Source organism: Anopheles aquasalis, chromosome 2, assembly GCF_943734665.1.
Source record: "Anopheles aquasalis chromosome 2, idAnoAquaMG_Q_19, whole genome shotgun sequence".
Taxonomy (NCBI): domain Eukaryota; kingdom Metazoa; phylum Arthropoda; class Insecta; order Diptera; family Culicidae; genus Anopheles; species Anopheles aquasalis.
In genome coordinates, this window is record NC_064877.1 from 72,290,647 (window position 1) to 72,308,146 (window position 17,500).

The 17,500-nt window shown below is 46.9% G+C and overlaps 1 protein-coding gene across 1 annotated transcript; it reads right to left on the minus strand.

Annotated features, from left to right (window-relative positions):
• Positions 1-10,416: 10,416 nt before the first annotated feature.
• On the minus strand, positions 10,417-11,745 carry LOC126572698 (uncharacterized). Its single transcript, XM_050232221.1, has one exon. The coding sequence runs from the start codon at positions 11,659-11,661 to the stop codon at positions 10,981-10,983; it is 681 nt and encodes a 226-aa protein (XP_050088178.1). The 5' UTR covers positions 11,662-11,745; the 3' UTR covers positions 10,417-10,980.
• Between the last annotated feature and the right edge of the window lie 5,755 nt (positions 11,746-17,500).

A 17,500-nucleotide genomic window follows, 5' to 3' on the forward strand; every position in this document is an offset into this window, starting at 1 on the left:
GGGCGGACGAGAAGGAGGAGGGGGAGAAGGTGGCTTTGTTGTTGTGACATTGTCGGTGTATCGACGATTGATCGGTGCTGTGGTCTCGCTTATGTCGCGTTGCTCGGCCGCGAGAGGCGAAGTGACTGCAGCAGGAGGAAGTAATCTTTCGGAATGGTTTTTGGAGCGCCCAAAAGTGCTACCAGAAGTCGTACGCTCTTAAATTGCCATTTGTACTGTGTTGCAGCCGCTTCATCGCTTCCCGTTGCTCCGTTTTCAGCGCGCGTACTAGTGTTTAGCGGTGGTGAATCCATTAAGATCGTTCTGGCCGATTTCTGGCCACGCGCCTCATCATTAGCATGTTTATAATGTGCTGTAAAGCGTAATCCGACGGGATGAATAAAAAGAGGATGAATGGGGAGGAGGAGCGTATTGTGGGGCAGTTAAATCGTGGCTTGAGTGAGTTGGTTTCGAGGAAAATCAGGTCAATGTTCCCACATCATCAGCAGCAGCAGAATGAGTTGGCAAACAAAATAACATCAATTGCTTGTGGTCCGGGGAGGGAGAGGGAGAAAGACGGTGAAAGGGGGAGCCACGCGGCCAAATGTAATCAGCGACGGCTGTCGCAAACAACTACCGCCCCACGATGGTGGGTGTAGTGCTGAGCTGCGGTGTGATCTGGTGTGGCGCACGTGATCAGAGAGCAATGGGTGCTGGATGCTGAACGAAAGAACGGAACTCCGTAAAGGGCAGATTGGTGCCGAGTGGCAGCTAGTGCCGTCTCAACAGTCTTCTGCTCGCAATTGCAGCGATGGCGAAAGGAGCAAGGAGAAATCTGTCAATATAAAAATTAAATCTTATGGTTATTTGTTTTCGATAAGGATTCATGGAACAGAGTGGTCCGGAGAGAGAAGGCCACGTTCTCCTGAGGTTAGTTTGTTTATGTGCGCAGATGGTGGAAGGGCCCTAGCGCGCCAATGGCAAAGACATAAAAGAACTAGTGTGGTACTCACTCAGCAACAGCGGGCAGCGGGTGAGCAGAAAATACTTTTCGGCCCAGCAAAGTATTTTATAATGAAAATTTATGATGATAGCAGGGGTAAATTTATTTGATGTCGATAATGTGGGTTCTGGGACGGTTGAGAAAGGAAAGTGTTGCGAGCGGAAATAGAGTCCGCCGAGGTGGTGGTAAATGTGCGAAGTGATTTGAAGGTATCGACAAGGGAATTCAAATATGGATGGACTATGTTGCTTTAATTTTATGCTCTTTAAAATGAGCAAATAAAGGTTACGCAGAAAGGAACGAGTAAGTAGCTGGTTCTTTAATTTGACAAATAATTACTGAAGAAATGTTTAAAAAAAAATGTCGGGATTCCGAGAAGGAAATTGGGAAGGGGACAACATGGATAATGTTATGATAGCATGGAAGAGTTTGTTTGTTTGATAGATGAAAAAGAAAAGCCAAATAATTCTGTTTCAGTGTGATCCAGCCGTTTAGCTACTTAAAAGACAAAGTAAACAAAGTTAACAACAAATTATAATTGCAGTTTATGATACAAACAAAAACAAGTGTGGGTATTTTTGAGCATTTTGATGCGTCACAAAAGATTTGTCCTAAACCTGATCATCGCAAGAATTGTCCTAAACCTGATCATCGTAGAACTTCTTTCATCGAATGTCGATAAGTTTCATCAAGGTGTACGCGTTGCTTACTGCAGCAGTGCCAATAACAATGCACAAGTTGCCCAAAACCCATTGGACGCTCTAAAATTAGTATTCCAGTGTTGGCGTCATCGCACAGTAAAGTCGGCAAACTCGGTGGCCATGTTTTCCACCCAGTTCTAGCGAGCTAGCGCGAGGTTGTGAGGAGTAGCGATGTCGAGTTCGAACGGCTACGTTTGTGTCGATTGCAGCCAAAGGCCACCAACTGTGTTGCAAGTATTTAAGTACCTCTTTCGTACCCAACCTCCCATCCTCACCCTCCACTGCTCTACAACTGTCGAGCGGAGCCCAGCTGCCCTTGCGAGTCAGTTGCGACTAGGATTTCAATCGATTGCCGAGATGTCCTGACACCGACCGAGACCGATTATCAAGGGGGGGGGGGGGGGGGGGAGGGCTGGTGGTGGCCGTGGACGATGGTGTTACATCTTTTTAGCCCCTTTATTGCTTTGTTTGTTTGCAGCCGGATTTTCTGATTTAGCGAATAGGATTTGGGTGAGCTTTAGCTGTACTTTTCTGCACAATTTCATCGAGCAAAACTTTTCCCGCACTGGAGAGCGAGTGAGAGAGAGAGAGAGAGAGAGCGAGGCTATGCCGTTCGGTTGGCGTGTGCGGTGTTGCAACCTCACCACTTCGGTAATCCGTTTTAGTCGCACTTTCACCCGAACACGCCCGTAGGTGAAACGTGCCAAACACTGGCCGATACTTTTGCAAGCGTGGCCCTTCCTTCCCTTACTTCCCCTCTTCGGCCCTGGCCATTCGTTTGTAGGGAGGAGGGCGTGTGTAAGACGCATCCAACCCGAAAGATAGCTGTGTGACCTGAGCTGCAAGAATGCCAAGAAGCCAGCATTGTGCTGGGACGGACGGAGCAAACTTTATCTTTGCTGCAAATTGTGAGGATTTGGCCGAAAAACGAGAGGTACATCCGAGGTCGGCGGTGACAAAGACTGTTCTTGGGCCTGTCCCTGGGATGGTGTTCGGAGTTCCGAAAGGTGCACCCCTCCGGTGCACAAGAAGAAAGTCCGCAGTGTCCACCGTGAGAATGCATCTCTACGGTTCGCTGGCTAAATATTCTTAACCGAAACCCTTGCACCAGTCTGCGCATGTTGCGCTCAGTCTCAAGGATTTAGCTTAGCGCAAGGCCGGTTGGTGGTTGAAATTAGGTAGCCCCTTACAGCGCGAAGGTGCACGATCTCCGGGATTTTGGGAGAGTGCCGAGTGCTTAAAAGTGAGCTTTGTGTAAAATGCGGTACGATAATAAAAGCAAAGTGTTATTCTTGCCATTTTACTTGCTCTAGTAAAGGACATCGAATGCGGGACGACTAGTGGTCGCAGTTATCGGTGCGCAACGTTGTGATCATTTCGCTCTGATTAGACGTCGGCTGCAGTTCGAGATTTGGTTGTGTGGTCGGCAAGGAATTATGGCAGGTGGCATGAAGAAGTTTTCTGGGCTACTGGCAGTGCTGGCGATGATGTGCCAGGTCGGGCAAAACTGCCACCAACTTGTCCAGCGTCCAAAACGGAGCAAAGAAAATGAAGAAATTGGCGACTCGGCCAATTCTGCATTGACCGCGTTTCTGGTGTATTGCCGGTGGCTCGTTAACGTCCGGTGCTAACTGCTGAACCTGCTTCCTGGTACACACACTGGGAGCAACAACAACAATAGTTTTGGGGGTGGTGGCGGTCAAAAAGTTTTATCCCGAGCCTAAACCCCACAGTCTTCTGGATGAACGGATAGAATGTTCGTGTTTCGGGCAAAAGTTTCGCTTCCTTTGATTTTGCATCAGTTATTTGGTAATCCTGGGCGTTGGTGAATTGGTTTGTATTGTTTCTCGTGGTCTTCCGTGGGCGTGTGTCCTGTAAGGTTGCGACAAACTTTCCCCTGACTGACAGCTATCGGCAGCGAGCCTTATTGCCGTTTGCTAGTCCCAGGACTGCGGTAGGTGAGTTCGGGTCCTTTTTCACGTTTGTGGCAACGGTTTTTGGGGGTTGAGGGTTTGTTGGATCGAACAGTTCTGTAAATAGAGTGACAAATGTCGCCTCGCAATTTGAGGATCGGTGATTTGTTATACAGAATACCGTGGCAGTGTAAATAATGTCAAGAGGATAGAGTTTTGAGGTTTAAGCAAAAAAAAAAGCAATGCGATGGTCCCGTTAATTGATTAACAGTCTGAATTAGTATTATGTTGTACCAACATAAATCAAATCGATAACCAGATGGATTGTTTCCGTCCTTTGTTGAGGAATGTTACTATTCTAACCTACCTTTATCCTTTGTTTCAAATCACAGCCTTCCTTATGTAGCCCTGCCTTACACATGGCAGTGTTTAAAATTCAAAATACATGTAAGCCAGATGTTGTTTTTTTTATAAATTGATGGGTTAAATTAAAAAAAAATAAATAAATTGATTGGTTAAATAAATTGAAAGGACATAACGCAGAGCATGATAATGATGCATTTGTCGTTCATTAAACCGCACGTTTATCGATCGTTAACAGCATTTCAAGGCATCCTTTACATGAATTTGAGAATTATTTCAATCGTCAAAAGCTATAATATGATATCAAGTCAGCCGATAACAATAACACGATTAAATATAACGCCATCAATGTTTTTCGCAAAGCAATTTCAATTTATGAAATACCGTGGGGACTCTTTATCTTTTTATGCTTTATCCATTTTAGTTGTATGCAGTATTGCAATGGAAAAAAGGTTACATCAATCAATATCAATACTTTCTGCGTTATTTCTCACAACTTTGCAACTTCAGAGACAATATTTTACAACCACACTCGTTTTAGTGCTTAATAAACAATTGATCATGGTGTACGGCATGATTATCATATTTTTATATTGTATGATTGATTGCTTGATTGGAATTTAATATGGAATTCAATAAATAGCAACGTATGTTCCAATGCACCTGATGAATATACCAGAGTTTTCACCAGCTATAGGACCCTTTCCAATAAACTCTTGATTGAAGACCTTTTGAATTCCGTTTCTGGAGTAAAAATAGCGAAACTTTTACACCAATAAACGAGCTAACGATTTACTGTTCAAATCATTGCCAAATCTGTGCTGGATAGAGAATGTGGCCAACTTTTTCGCTGCGTGATTTCTGGCATTCGGCCCATGCCCATGCCTTTCCGAGTGAGTTTATCAAACAGCTTGGCTGTCCTTACCGATGCCAATGCCGCTGACCTAATCTTGTTTTTTCGGGACTTTTCTTCCGACTTGGTTCACAGCTCGCTGTCGTCGTTTGTTCCGGTTGTGCCTGGAGTTAGAATCATTGGCCAGAAAGTGGTTGTTGGTGTGCAACTCTCCCTTCCTCGCTCCGTTTCCCTTTTCCTTTTATCAATCCACTTCGAAGGCCGCCCGTGGCCGCCCGGTGGTTCCCGGACCAGGCTACATAATCTTTTAAAGTTCAATTTGAATAAATATCGCGCCCATAAAATATGCAAATTATATTTTCAAGATTTTACAATTTAAATTTTTCTCTCGAATGCGGTTACCTTTGCGTTCTCGTTCGCTTCGGTTCGTCCGTTGTCGTCTGAGTCAGTGGCCTGTGCCAGTAAAGTGCCGAGATGGTCTCTCATTGGTGCTTGAGAACGACTTTTTCCGATTTTTACTTGTTGGCCTTGGCACCAAGCCCTAAGCAGAGGGAACTGGGGGTTGAAGTTAAGTGTTGGAATCGATAGGAAAAATCAGACTCAAGCAGTTTCCTCGCTTTGCGTGCCGCTCTGCCAGAGAATGTGAATCATTTCGGGGAAGGGATGAGGCATCCAAATAGATAAGAGCAAGGCCCTGGTTCGGCTGTGGAGGCGTCCAGTTTCCCGCGAACCAGCGCGCTGGTCCCGGGGATTCGGTAACAAAGCGAAATTTTATTTGCTCCAAATGAGAATCACTTTAGTCTCAATCAGAACCTGAGTGGAATATAAAAGCATCGAACGGTGGAAACGAACGGCGGAACGGCTCGAATGGTCTGCTCTCCGTGACCCCGGCATTAGTGACGAGCGTCGTCGTATCGAACGCGAGTGCGCCAAACGGGGAAATCGTCGACACCCTCAGTGACCGAGAAACGCCGGGAAAAAAGAATGTCCTGGCCAAAACGGGAAAGATGCTGGCGCTCGAGATGAAAGAAGCACGCTCGGACATCGGACAGCGCTTGGATTGCAGCCACCAGTAGATATGGCCCCGCGGGAGGACGTGGGTGGATGATTCAAATGCAATAACAAGCGCCGTTTTGTCCTCTCGAATTCCGGGACCAGAGCAATGCTGGTCGTCCATTTTTGGTTTCAAACCTCGCCACCAAAGCACGCTGGTTCCGAGAGTTGGGCGGGACCATCCCACACCAACCCTTCATGGGGGGGGGCCCTTGCCTGGTTCCTGGACTTGCCACTTCCGTCCAGCCAGCTAGCGAGCCCGGAGGGGTGCTAAATCGATTTGCACAAATTAGAGACGAGCAGATCGGAGTCGAGCAGTGTGTACACCCCCGGGGGCCGGGGAGGAGAGAGAGGAGCAGAGCGGTTTATCTTTCGACCATCGGGTACGATGCGGCACGTACCGCGTGTCCGTTAAGCAGGGTAATTTATTTGAAGACATTCGATGTCGCTGCAAGATGGTTGCTCCTTTGGTGGGGTGGCCTGTGGAAGCGCCAGGAAGAGCGTTTAATGCAAGAATGGAAATGAAAAGAAGGGAAGAAACAAGGAGAGAAAGAGAGAATCCGTAAGAATACGTGATTGAATGTGATTCCTCTGCTGTGTTAGTGACTACCAGGACATCATAAAGTAATTAGAAAGAAGTATTTCTAACGAACTTATTTTGAAACATGTTTCGAAGATCCCGTTTGAAGATTCGATTTGGTTGGGCATCGTCTGCTTATCACAAAACGATTCTGATCGATAGCTTTGCAGAGATCCTTTTATAAAATCAATACATTATTATTAGGAAGCTTAACTTTCAGAAAGATTTTCAGCTCTTCTCTCTCATGTAAAATGATTTATTTGAGGTCTGATTGAAGCACTTTCTCTGATTTAAAATAATGTTCACTACCTTTTTGGAGCTACCCCATTTTGATTTCGAAATTATTGAAGCATTTAAGCTTCCATACAGCATCAGCCTGCACGTGATTGCAATGGCACCTCAGCCCCAAATCATCGTCGACAATTCACTCCCAGCATTACAACAATAAATTATTTGCACGATGTGCGTGCACGCAGCCGGTGAGTAATCTGGGCGCGTACGGTACCCTCTTGCTGCCTGAAAACCGTATCCCCTTTTGCTCAAAAACTCCATGGAATCCCGACGCTCTCTGTCACTCTGTACCGCCAGCGATGGGACGTTGCTGTGGGAATGCTAATGTTTACAACATGAAAATTGATGCCCTTCGCCAGCGAGCGGAAAACGCTACGCCACTAAGTACGCGAGACGGACCTGGTCCTGGTAGCCGATGCCAGCAAGGACCAGGACCGTGGCCGGTTTTTCGGGGAAGGCCTAGGCCAAAAAGTGGAGGAAATAAAAAATGCAAAATCTCTCTCTTTCTCTCTCGCCGGTTTCTCGCCGGTGAACCTTATCGGAAGTGACAGTGGCAACCGCGAACCTCTGGCCACTGCGGGCGAAACGGAGGAAATGGGAGGGAAGTCCCTGTGACAATGGCCATAAATATTGTTATTCCTCTTAATTTGACAGCGTTTACGTTGGCCACTCGCGCATTGATTTATGGTGACGTGGTGAAGAGTGGCGCGATAGAGATTTCGGCGATGGTCGAGATGATGCGCCGCCGGAGAAGGATGCCACCGTTGGAGTAGACCATTCACCGTGGACCCTTACCAGTGTCTGCTGCTGAGGTGAGCAGCTGTGGCTAGACCTGCAGAGTGTAATGTATCCTGTGAGTGATGGCTGTTTTGCATAAAAAAAGGATATGCTAGGCAGGCAATGTCTGCCACCGTAGTGTTCAGCTTTAGCACCGTCAGTTGTTGGCTTTTTCGGGACACGGCAAAAACACGGGAAAATTCTAATCAAACAGAAATGGGCGATTTAGAAACAGAAGCTCCTTGTCCTGGTCGACGTACCTGAACGGCGTAGCTAATGTCACCCAATTAGAGCACAAACGTTCTTTAATTTCTGCCAATCGTCTCACCGTTACGCCACTGACGCTGTCGCAGAGCGCAGCATTGGGGGAGCGTGATTGTTGTTGTTCGAGCGGAAAATTCCTCGAGTCTAAACATTTTCCACCAGCGATACCGGTCGGTCGATAGAGAGCGCATGCACAGACACACAAATAAGCAGCATACGATGGTCGAAGAACAAACGCGAGGTGCTGGTGGCGACAATTTTAAACAGAGAATTCAAGTGAAAGGGAGGAAGAGAGACAGGATGAAGGCGAAAGAGCGCGTCGATGCAGCGAGGACGAAGGAACGATGAACGGCCAATGAATGTCGTAATTATGTGCATTTTCCCTGAAATTGGAAATGGAAAAGCGGGACACCAGCGAGCACCACACTGCAGCGCAGGCAACAGAAAGGCTGCGTAATGCGGACGTCTTGTCGTGTTTGTCGATGGCGGCGAACAATCGTTGAGCATCGTTTGGCCATCGTTTGGTGCTATACTTTTTATCTGCTTGCCTTTGTTTTCCAGCTTAGCATTTTAAATAGTATTGTGTTGAGATGTTTTTAGCATAAAGTGGAATGAAATAGAATAAATGGTCACTAAAAATTGTCTTATTTTTGTTTTTTAATAAAAGAAAACTCAACAGATGATGGACTTTGCCAACTAAAGCAACCACTTTAAAAGATTTTAATGTTCTAAAAAAGTTCTTTCTAATCACAAATCCCTTTAGCGAATCTGCCTCAAACAGTGTGCCTTAAAACTCAAACAAGTCCTGAAAAGGGCACAAGAACAGCCAGCATTTCGCTAGACACGAGTCCGGCATCACTCTTTGTCCCCATCGAAACCAAATGCGCGTCACAATCCGTACCGTGAAGCATCATTTGCTGCGGACCGATTCTCATTTCGTCCCTTGGCCAGTTCGCAACACAGTAGAAATGTCTAGCCAGTCTATGCTGGAGTGTGTTTTTTGTTTTTTGTGCGCTTTTCATCACAACTCCAATCTTCTTTTGTTGTTCCGGGATTGGTGTTCGGTGTTTTCGTAGCAACTAGCATCGAGTCTAGAGGCGCTCCGTTCCGAACGGAGGTGCCACGGATTTATGTTTCGCCGTTGTCGCCGCGGCTATGCCAGCCCCGTGTGTCTTGTCACTCCGGTTCCGAGATGTCGTCCAAGTTCCGAGAAGCAGCTGCTACGCTTCTTGGGCCAATGATTGTCCCGCAGAAATGGGAATGCGTCCGGAAATGTGTATTCATTATCATCTGCTGGCCTAGTCTGGCCACCTGGCCTGCTCTGGCCGGCTCTGGCTTGCTCTGATGCTTCCTCACAATCGCAGTTGGCTACTCTGTACCGTTTTGCACCGAAAGAAGGAAGATTACGTTGTTTCATTCGTCGTGAAGCTCGGTCTGCTCGGCCCATGGTCCACGGTAGTTCCACGGAACGCCCCAGGCACATTGGTCACTAGTGACTCTGTTGTCGAGATTTTCGTTTCCTAATGATGCTGCAGCAGCCCTCTTATGACCGTGTCACGGCTTTCCAAGTTTCTGCTCGTTCGAAGGATGCTCACCGAGGAAACAGACACACACGTACACAGTTCAAAAGCGGGTTAAAGATGGTGCACTCCTTTCGCCGGTTGCTCTCTGGTCTTCCACCAGGGGAGTCATCAGACACGCTCTTGCTGCTGCTGGTGGCGCTGTTTGGAAAATTACATTTTTCCCCTTTTATTGCGCTCGAACTCGATGCCCGGTTGGCAGGCCAGCCCATTGGGTGGGTGGGTGGTTGGGTGGATGTTTTGTTTTGTTGCAATGGCGTCACTGTAAAAGTTAGCAAAAAAAGGTTGAGGCGAACGGTGTAATTGGGTATATAACAAGGTCCAGCAGGTTCTCCCTCCTACCCTTTCCTTTCGCGCGTGATTTATGCTCGCCCAACGGCCTCCGTATACACCCAGAACGCAGTAGCAACCAACATGACATGACTCCTGGCTGAACAGCTGAACTGAAGGTGACTCCATTTCGTGTGCCGCCGCACCACCATCATCTCATCGTGGCGGCATGCTGGTACCGGAAATGCCGTGGAAAGTTTAGCAGAAATTTAATTAGTTTCCCTGAGGACACCCTGTGTGACCATTGGGGAGGGGGTTCATGGGAGGTTTGTTTTCATTTCCGGCACCTCGGTCCGATAGCACGAGCGTCTCTTTATGAATTTGGGAAAGTCACATCTTAGCAGCCCTCGACGGGGTTCGTTGAAGAAATTGCCGGCAACAAAGAAAGAGCAAAGCAAGTGCCAAAGCATGCTGTGCAAATGTACCCCCCCCCCCTCATCCTCCTCTTCTTCGGGGCTGGACGGTGCATCATCGTTGCATAAAATGAGATTTTTACGGTTTGCTGGTTCTTTCAGGGTTTCGGGCTTTCTTTTTTCGTTCTCTGTCTGTGTCTCTGTCGCTGCTTCTTGGCAAGTTGCATCGAAATGTCCTTTAGGGGTAGGGACGTCTCCCTGCCCCAAAAAGCCCTTGCTCTATGTCTCTGGATACGCGCGGGATGTGCTAGCCATTCGCGTTGGATCGCGTTTCGTACACCGAAAAATGCTCTCGTATGCTGTTTGTGGCGTTTATTTTAAGCTTTTGTTCTTCTTTTTGGGGACAAACTTGGGATTTCTTGGGGAATGAGACGAGAAACGAGATGGGAAAGGGAGGAAACTTTGGGCTTTTAATTGACTTCGCTGCGAGCTGCGTTTGACGGACTGGAACGAATTGTCTTTTCGTGTTTGGCAGCGGCCCAGCCAACGATGTGGGGCGGGGGGATGCTAGATCACTGGTGACCCCCCATTCGGGCGGAATGGCTTATGAATACAGTTGAATGGAAATTACATCTCGAGCTTCTGTCACGATTTTTGCTTTGGAATTGCTTTTCGGTACACAATAATAGGTTCTCTGGATTGGATAAAAATTTTCAATATTTTTCTATTATGGCTGGTAAAATTGTTGAAATATAATTTGGTTTTTGGTGTTTAATAAATAAAATTTCTGGTAACGAAACACTCTCGAACACTGAAATAACATTCGAATCTAATTCGGAAGCTTTATAGAATCTTTTCTTTTTCAAATCATTGAGTACTTCCTCTTATACAGATTGTCTAAACATTTCGAAAGTCTAACACATGACACGTACACCCACGCTCAACAGTACACGGACGTCACTCGCCACAAGCTTTCCCGGTAGCAGCGTTGGAGATCGCGCGTCATCGGCACGAAATTAGTGCTCGCTGAGTACCGCTCACCGTACAGATAGCCACCGTAGCAGACGGACTGCAGGAGCACACAGGACCAGGAACCATCGACGAGATGTGGTTTAAACAGAAAGCTATCGTCGACTGGCTGACCCTGCGCCAGGTACGCAAAGTTGTTTTCCTGCACACGCAGATACTCTCCGGTGCGGAAATTACGAATGTAGTAGCCATGGTCCCGTCCACTGGCGATCAGATGCCACTTGTCATGGCCTTCCTCATCACCACGATCATCACTAGTGTGAAGGACGGAGGCGTACCGTTGGCTTGTTCGGCGATCGTAATTTTCCACCGCTGCCAATCGTTGACCACTGGCGATTGAGGTTAGGTAGTAGCAGATGCGACGTGGCATAGTCGGTTCCACCGATCGGCATCGATCGATGACGCACCGTTGACAGTAGAGCACCGTGGTGTACTGACTGTAACGTGGGACACAGCCCTGCTGTGTAACGCAACCACTTGCCTGGCAGCCCACTCCATCCCGGACGTAATTACTCTCCGTGGCTTCTCCTGTGACGGCCAGCGTCAGGAGGAAGACGGCGCTGATCACCGGTGTCCTCCAGGACACGATCATCGCGCTGGCAGTGATCTAGGGTTAGCTGAGCAAGACTGCTGGGCTGTGGGCACCAAACACTCACACGAAGCACGCCGATTCGCTCTGAAATGACCGATCCGCGGCACGGTGGGCACACTTTTATATAGATTCTGCCAGATTGCGCCATCTGGGTCGGTATGGTCGTCGATGGTGGCGATAAGCGGTGCCGGAGGTGCCCGCGCTGTGCACATTAGATCGGTATTTAGAAATGTAAATTACAGTCCCAGTGATGTTGTTGCAAGTGTTGTCCGGACCGACCGTGCGAGGGGGGAATGATGGGAACCCCAAGAGAGGATGATCGGTGGTCGGTAAATAGAGCAACCTTGCCGCGCGCGCGCGCTCGCGCCTCCGAGTGAAATGGTTCCGGTGATATGCACAAATGACACAATCCGCGACTGCACTCGATGAGCATGCGCGAGCTTGCACCGGTGTCGAGCGACTGGATATTACGCGATTAATTTGCGTTATCAGAGGAGCCAAGGCCATCGGGCGATATTATGAGTCCACAGTAGGGCAGGTCGTAGGCTGATCGGTGGTGTTGAGATGGCACCGACAAGCTGTTCATCCGCATCGTTGGAGCACCTGCATATGTGCTACGATTTGAGTAGGCTTTTTACGAACGAATGTTCGACTTCTCGTGCCAAAAGGGATAGCAAGGACCGAATGCGAAGGACTCGGCCAGTGTGTACGCCAGATCATTGAGGTCCACCGTCAAGTAGAGTCCAGTTTGGACGTTACAAAGTTAGAAGCAGGATGGTTCCGTAGGAAGAAACTTCCAGACAGTCAGAGCCGTCATTAATGGTTGACGAAATCGTAAACGTTGCTTGGATGTAGATATCATCATTGATTGATAATCAGAGAGTAGTTGGTGTTTGTTTTGTTCAACGATGAAGGTAAAACAACGAACAGAACTTCATAATTTGAGAGAAAATTTAAATTCTTCCATTATTTCTACTGAGAGCAAACAGTAGATCTGAGTGGTTTTAAAGAAACTACATTTATGTTAGCTTAGTGAGAGATATTAATGTAATGTCTTCACAAGCACAAATTTCCCTTTGCCCCATAATTGTAGCATTAAAACCATAGTAATAGGCACAATGAATGTGTTTCGAAGGGTTTTCATTTTCAAAATAATGTCTAAAAATACAGCTGATACGTTCCCAATGATATTCAGCAGTGAAGGCTACATTGTTTCATACATTTCTGGACTGCGTGTAGCACAGTGTCATGGGGAAACGGGGATTTGGCAGCAGCTTCATGAAGACCCTTGACTGTAGCATGTTTCCGAAGTGACTACAACGAGTGTAGCAGCATTGCAATTAATAACAGTAGCTGGCAGACAGCGACGAGCGACGAGCGACCCTTCCTCACTACTCTCCGCCACGCCACTCGCAACGGGTAACATCGAAAATGCCTTAAGATTAGTGACCTCAGCAGCAATGTCTAGTTTGCATGATGTCCATGTACATCGTTTCTGTTCGATTCTGCTCCAGATTATGCCAAACGCTAAACACTGGTTCTCGGTCCTAAGCCTTTAACCCACTCCATCGGACCGGATCTCTACTGAGCTACCAAGCCGGTATCATTGCGGCGATTCTTATCGGGAACCGGACAACGACACAGCAGCATAGCGAGCACCCAGATTTGCGAGTTGTAACATGGTTTTCACCGGTGCTGTGTGTGCGGGCAGATTCCATGTGAACGATTACCTCTGCACTGACGCACCGTACCGTATGGTGACGATCGGCTACCAAATCATGGCAACGTTCCAGCATTTCCTAGCCTCCCTTGATCGGCCGGCTATGAAGCGAAGTTACTGGAAAGGTTCGTCGAAGTTGGCATCATTACAAGCACCTACATCCAAGATTTGAGTGGTTTCCGTCCTGCACCCCACGTTCTCGGTGTTGGCCAGACGCCCATTTGTAATCTCCAAATCTGGTCGAACAACATTTTGCTTTCAATTGTTTTGTAGCTGTCTGCGTCGAGGGTTTGTGCTGTGTTGTGCAGTGCGTGGGAAAACGATTCGCGTGATTAGAGTGCTTTCGAGGGTTTCACCTTTTTGGGCCATGACTGGACCACGTGCCGAATTGTACCGAGGTCCTGGCATCATCGTCCTACGTCCAATTGAGATACCTGGTCTCTTGGGGCTGTTGCAGTGGCCGGCTGTCCCGCGGGACCATCGCTGGTGGACGTTTTTTGTCCGTCACAATTGCGATGCGACAGACCAATGGACAGATAAGTGAGCGAATCGGGTGCCCTCCGTTGGGCATTGTTAATCGCCCTCAAGTGGATATTTACATCGATTGCATCCATTGTGTCACTGCCAGTGAGTGACAACGTGTGAGGTAAATGGGAGGTGATCGGGCGGCGTTGTCGCACGATGAGGGCATTTAGGTTTACCAGCGTGCACATGACAAATGCCACCAATAGGTTGACGAGACGAGAGCGAAAGGAAATGGCTCCGATTCGATTGGAAGAGATGAAAATCGAAAGTGAAGATACGTGTGCAGCATGGCAAAAGATAAAGTGCAAATGGAAAACGGAAACGTTGCCACCGAATGGTCCAATTGTGGTGAACGTGTAAGGGGTGGGCTAGATTTTCGTTCGAGTTTTTCTCTCTATTAAGGTGCCAGCAATATTAGTGTCGTGGGTAGAGAACGAGTACCCTTGTTTGTAATGGTGGTAACGTCGTTTTTCAGTGAACAAATCGCGATTGGCGGTAGAATCAAGGAGAAACACGTTGGGTTGCATTTTCCTCTCCATTTCTGTTGAAACAGTGACACTGTAGTAATTGAGACCCAGACGAAGTAAAAAAATAAAAGAAAAAAAATACGTTATCTAGAATAGTTAGTAGATATGCTTCTCAAATCATAACCGTTCATTTGTAAGAATTTTAATGTTTTGTGTTTAACTGTTCAGTACAGTACAGTTATGGTAATCAAATTAATTTTATTGAAGCTATCTACGCCAATTAAAGAAGAATGAAACATGCAGCTCTACCTTTGCTTTGAGGAAATCATTTTCCATGGTGAGGTAGTTTTTCATAGCGATGAAGAAAACAGTTACCTCTACAGGGTGAGGCAAAAAAACTGCAACACATTTAAAACGCCATATATTTTTCATTTTTGTTTGGAAGTTTTTGAGTAAAACCAAAAAATGTCGGGAATTTCATAAACTTTCAGAATCAGTTCAGTTTTTTATGGTATGTTACTGTTTGGGTGAATTATGATCTTGAGACGGTAGAAGAAACCATCGCTCGTTGCCCGCAGAGTGCTTTGTGGTATTTTGGCTCATTCTTGGAGAAGCGTTTGCTAAAGCTGGTCAAAACTGTGTCATTTTTTAGGTCTAACCTTGCTCTTCAAAATACCGCAAACGGAGAAGTCCTGCGCTTTTTGCGCCCATAGATATTGACAGCCAATGAGACATGGAAATGAAGTGTGAAATGTTTCTTTACGCTAATCTCATGTCTCGGTTGCTTTGAGGGAAGGTACAGAGTCCTTTTGGAGTCTCTAGGGTTTTCGCATGAATTGTTTGCATTTCTAGGACTGCAATGAACCTTTTAATAGCTTTAGAAACATTAATTTGTTGATTTATATCGGATCCACCGAACGAAAATGTGCGAATAATGCGAAAAATTGCGTGTTATCGCATCTCAACCCATTATCAACCCGGTTTATGCGTCCTGGTGGCCAGCCGAGGGTGTAAATTATCAGCTGACTTTCCTGGAAACTAAATCCCATATTTTTTTTCGTTTAAAAACTACAGGATAACGAATGGTTTCTCATCAAAGAAAACAAAGTTCAGAATTTCATCATTTGCGGCCAAGCGAAGCAAGGCCTCTTCACGGTCTCAAGACCATAATTCATCCAAAAAGTAACATACCGTAAAAAAATAAACTGATTCTGAAAGTTAATGAAATTCCCAACATTTTTTGGTTTTATTCAATAAAATCCTAACAAAAATGAAAAATGTATGGCGTATTAACTGTGTTGCAGTTTTTTTGCCTCACCCTGTATAGAGTGCAACACTTTCTCCACGTTGGGTGCGCTAGCATCATCGATTCGTGTTAACAACGCAAGTTAGTCGACATAAAGTCGACCAAGGCCCTTTGCGCTCATTGTTAAGTTTGCATGGTTTCAGGCGCACGTGGAACAATGCGTGAATCGGTGGTCAAAAATGATGTTGGGAAAAACGAATTTTATGTTTCAGATTTTTGCAATATACCATCAATGTTTAACCTTCTAAAGTTATTCTGTGAATGTTGCACATCAATGGAGGCGAAAATGACAAAGGTACAGAATATTTTTAATTCTGCTAACATGGCGACGAGCATAAGGGAGCATATCACTCTCACCTAAACCGTGATATGATTGAGACTAATGAAAAAATAAATACGGCATAAACTTTTTACTAGGACTTTAATTAACAAATAATCCTTTTACAGGAAATTATGCCGATTAAATGGTCGCAGGTTACCAATTGGGGGACAGCACCGCAACAACCGGTAATCGACTCATGATTGCATTACACTAAGACTTCTAAATTCTATTCTTATTGATGTTTTCTCGAAAAACACCCATATCTTTATTTTATCAAAACATAAGTAAAATCTAGCGGTGGTCAAATTCTTGTTAACATTCTACCTTCTCTCGTTCAGCCTTGATCGACTGGTGCTGTAATGAGGATCAAAATGTATTTACCACAACAACTGCGGCTGCTAGCCACCCGCGCCCGGACCTACCTGGACTGCACTGAAGACTCCTTTCATCCGGTTGCAATTAAACGGTTGATGAATGCACGGAAAACGTTCCCATGTGGCTGCACTTGGCATCGCGCGACATGGCGTCGTCTCCTACCGCCCATCACTCACAGGAACTCCACTTTTGCCTAATGGAGAAAGCTTAGCATCAATCAGCGCACACTCCTCGCTCGGTGGCGAATGAATGATTGTTTTCAGAAAGTGCACATAAGCCCATCGGAATCACAGGAGTGCGCCATCGAAACAACAAAAGGGTGTTCGAGAGTGTGTACTGCGACCACAACACCTAGACAGTGCGGTCATAGAGAAGGTGGTTGGTTGGAGGAGATTGCGGTGTACATAGAGTCGTCCTGCTGTCGGGGTGATGTCGTTAAAGGCATAACAAATGCACCCATTGACAGGCATGAGCTCGCAAATATGTCAGCGCGCACTTCCAGACTTGACTGACCAGCCGGACTCGGTAGGCAGTAAGTCAATCACCACCGCCTGCACCGCACAACAATGCGGTAAATTCTTCTTCCTCGCGGCACGGAGGGACGCGGTGGACGAAAGTGTTTTGAACTTTCCCCTTTTTCATAAGCCCTCAGACCGATCATCAGACCGACGACGTCGTCGTCGTCGTCGTCGTGAACTTTCTTTCGTAGCTGCAATTGCGGTCTCTGAGCCAGAAGACCGCAAAGGACCAGGTAGAAGAGAATCAACAACGAGTGTGGCAGCCCTTTGCGATCGATGCAACAGCGCATCATCGCAAACTGCATGCAACGCTGCAATCTTAACGATCGACGACGACGAAAGCGATGATGACGACGGCCGACAACGAAGACGACGACGATACGGTGCGGAGACCGACGAGGTAAGACCGGCCACGCGACAACGAAGAAAAAGAAGGACAGGTAAACATCAACCACCCTGGCCGTTCTGCCGCTGTGGCCAGTCAGTGGGCCCCGGAAGGGTCTGCGAACGGTTTTGGGTCGCGAAGGGCCGCACACCACGCCTCGTCCCTTTGTGTCTGTTTGTGTGCGTTCGGTGACGCGACGCAGGGGCCTTTAATTTCTCCCG